The sequence below is a fragment of the Sinocyclocheilus anshuiensis genome, unplaced genomic scaffold, assembly GCF_001515605.1.
Source record: "Sinocyclocheilus anshuiensis isolate Anshui unplaced genomic scaffold, SAMN03320099.WGS_v1.1 scaffold2327, whole genome shotgun sequence".
Taxonomy (NCBI): domain Eukaryota; kingdom Metazoa; phylum Chordata; class Actinopteri; order Cypriniformes; family Cyprinidae; genus Sinocyclocheilus; species Sinocyclocheilus anshuiensis.
The window spans coordinates 1-2759 of record NW_015536613.1 but is presented as its reverse complement, the minus strand read 5'-3'; the positions used below and the strand labels follow the sequence as shown (position 1 = coordinate 2759).

The 2759-nt window shown below is 37.9% G+C and overlaps 1 protein-coding gene across 1 annotated transcript in view; it reads right to left on the bottom strand.

The window, feature by feature from the left end:
* The window catches only part of LOC107703859 (nuclear pore complex protein Nup160-like), a 68421-nt gene extending 65847 nt beyond the window's left edge, over positions 1-2574 (bottom strand). Inside the window, exons 1-2 of the mRNA XM_016506650.1 lie at positions 2440-2574; positions 1193-1301 (exon numbers count right to left, since the gene is read on the bottom strand). Of these exons, the coding sequence (XP_016362136.1) occupies positions 1193-1301; positions 2440-2530 (200 nt within the window). The 5' untranslated portion in view covers positions 2531-2574. The remainder of the gene's footprint in view (positions 1-1192; positions 1302-2439) is intronic.
* Between the last annotated feature and the right edge of the window lie 185 nt (positions 2575-2759).

Below are 2759 nucleotides of genomic sequence, written 5' to 3'. Positions count from 1 at the left end.
ACAGCGGCCTAGAGTGAGCAGAGGCCGGGGGCTAGAGTGAGGAACGGCCGGAGGGCTAGAGTGAGCGGAGGCGGGTGGGCTTGAGAACGGCGTGGCTGGCGGATTCGACGAAGGAGCGTCCGGAGGGCTTACGGCAACCACGTGACGACCCCGGCTGGGTTCCACTTCGTCCACGGTGAAAGCCGATCCGGTGATCCACAGCGCAAAGCTTATTCGTTTTGCTAATAAACGTTATGTTTCTTATTTATTTGGTTCCACAGTGTTTGCTGATTTTCAGTTTTATATACCTATTTAAACTTTGTGTAGCCTAAGTAATTTGTTATTTTATTAGGCATATATGGTGTATTCTTATTCGTTTTGTTAATAAAAGTTCTGAGTTTGACGTTGTTGATGCTTGAATTGAATCAATGCCGAATTGCCACTAATTTGAAAGTGAAAGTAAAATGTGCACGCACTTTTACAAGCCATTTGAAAGCGAAGAAATTAGGGAAACTCAAACGAACTAACACCTTTAGTTCTTTCTTTTCGTTTCTAACTTTCTGCGCAATTGGCAAAGCTGAATGTAAAATGTAACACTGCATACACCATCCTAACCCTCGCTAAAGAGGAGCTCCCTCTCTCTCTGTTTAACCAAACTCAGATTAACTGGTTTACGAAAGAAATCTGTCAGTGTTTCTTTTCATTTTCTCTCTTCTTCAGCCCTTTGCATTTCCCACGGTAGTTAGCTCCCTGTCACCTAATATTAACCAATATAAAATCTGCATTAAAGTTAAGAATGTAAAGATGAAATCTGTTAATATATAACTTGTAGTTGTGGTGCTCATTCATTTTTGCTGGTGCTCCTAAGTTTTTAAAGTTGGGAGCACCAGTGCTACAAAGTAAAAAAGTTAATTTTGAGCCCTGCACTAGATTTCACTGTGATCTGCTGTTTAACCAATAATGAAATGTAATTTTGATTGCAATGATAACAATCAAGTAAAGACTAAAGTCAACTTCAGTAAAGGTTTCTAGTGCTCTTCCAGTTACTCTCAACTAATCAAAATCAAAGCAGTCTGAACCTGATAGATCTCAGCTGAAAGAGATGATCTCTGAGTAATCAGACATTTCTGAAGAAACTATAAATACAATTAAGTCACAGTTGTATCAAAAGAGAGTCTGAAAAGTGTTGAAGCATGTATCCGCGAGCTCTCACCAGTGGATGAATCTGTTGCTGGTGACTGAGAGGAGCTTCCCGCTGTCCTCATATGAGAATCCCCCTGCACTGTCTGCATACTTCACACCGCCGAAGTGAAGTCCAACACCTGCCAAACACAACGACACACACCTCAAACAACACGCTCAGTATATCCCGCACTACCAAAAAACTCTGGACACACTCGGGTGAATTTATATTTCTCACGATCTTAAAAACATTTTGGCAGATGAACGGTCTGCAGAAAAATGCATTTACAAAATGCATGATTTACAGGTCATCCAGATACGTAATGAAGACCACCTAATGTTTTCATCTTTTTAATGCCAAAGCCCAGCTAAATAATATGGGACCCCATTATTTCTGTCAATTTTATCACTGTAATTCCATTACTTCTATTTGTGTGTTATTTTGTAGCTTTGGTGAATTCACTATATTGCTAAAAAATTAGGAAAAGTCATAATATAGATTAGATGTGGTCACACTTTTGACTAGCAGTATATGACTCCAAAAAACAAAAACATTAGCCATCTCTCTCTCCCTCTCTCTCTCTCTCTCTCTCTCTCTATATATATATATATATATATATATATGGGTCAAAGAAGAGTTAATTGTCAAACTTCAAAATCTGATTATTTTTCATTTTTAAAAAACGCCATTATTTTATTAGAAAAAGCTAATAAGTTTATTTTATTGACAACATATTTTAGTTTGTCTTGGATATTTTTTTTATTAGATCAGAAAACATTTTAAGCTGTCATATGGTCATGATACAACGTGCCCCTCAGACATTACAATGTCTCCCACCTACGGGGCATGTTGTCACATTTCACTTCCATTCTTTGAGGGTAAATAAAAAAAATGTATACTGTAATTATGAAATAAAGCGTCCTATTTGTACTAGACAACAGTAAAATTGCTGTGGATAAAAAATTATACTCTGAACCCCATGTGGACGTTGTGCCCCACTCTCCCCTACTGTACTGTACTAACGTTACTTATATTGTGCGTTTGCCCTTCAGAAGCACATAACAAAATCCCTCAAAAGAAAAGTGAAAAAAACTTTAATTTCAGAAAAATGTGACACAGTAAGAGATATGTCTTTTATATGACCGTTATCCAGCGCCTGTTCTGAGTCTGCCGCCTCGCGACACGCACGCGCTGCAGCACTAAAGTCGCAGTCTATCTTAAAACACATCTGACTGAAAACGTCGTCTCTAAAACAGTTTAGAATGAAAAGGCGTTACCCAGATTCAGTGTGATCTGTCTGAATCGTAAAAGAGACTCTCTTTCGAAGCCGCAGATTTCTATGTAACTCTTTTCTAGCACAACCGCCATCTTCCCGCGGTGCACCCTGGGACTGATCGCCGCGCTTCCGCCTTTCAAACACTTAAAGAGCCAGTGAACTACCTCTGAAAATCTCATATAAATATACATTTGATAAAAGAGAGAGAGAGAGAGCAGGGAAGTTTTTAGATTTTATTTTTTTCTTAATAATTAATTTAAATAATACATTTTCTTAATTTTAATTCAACAGTTTCACACATTAGTATATATATATATATAT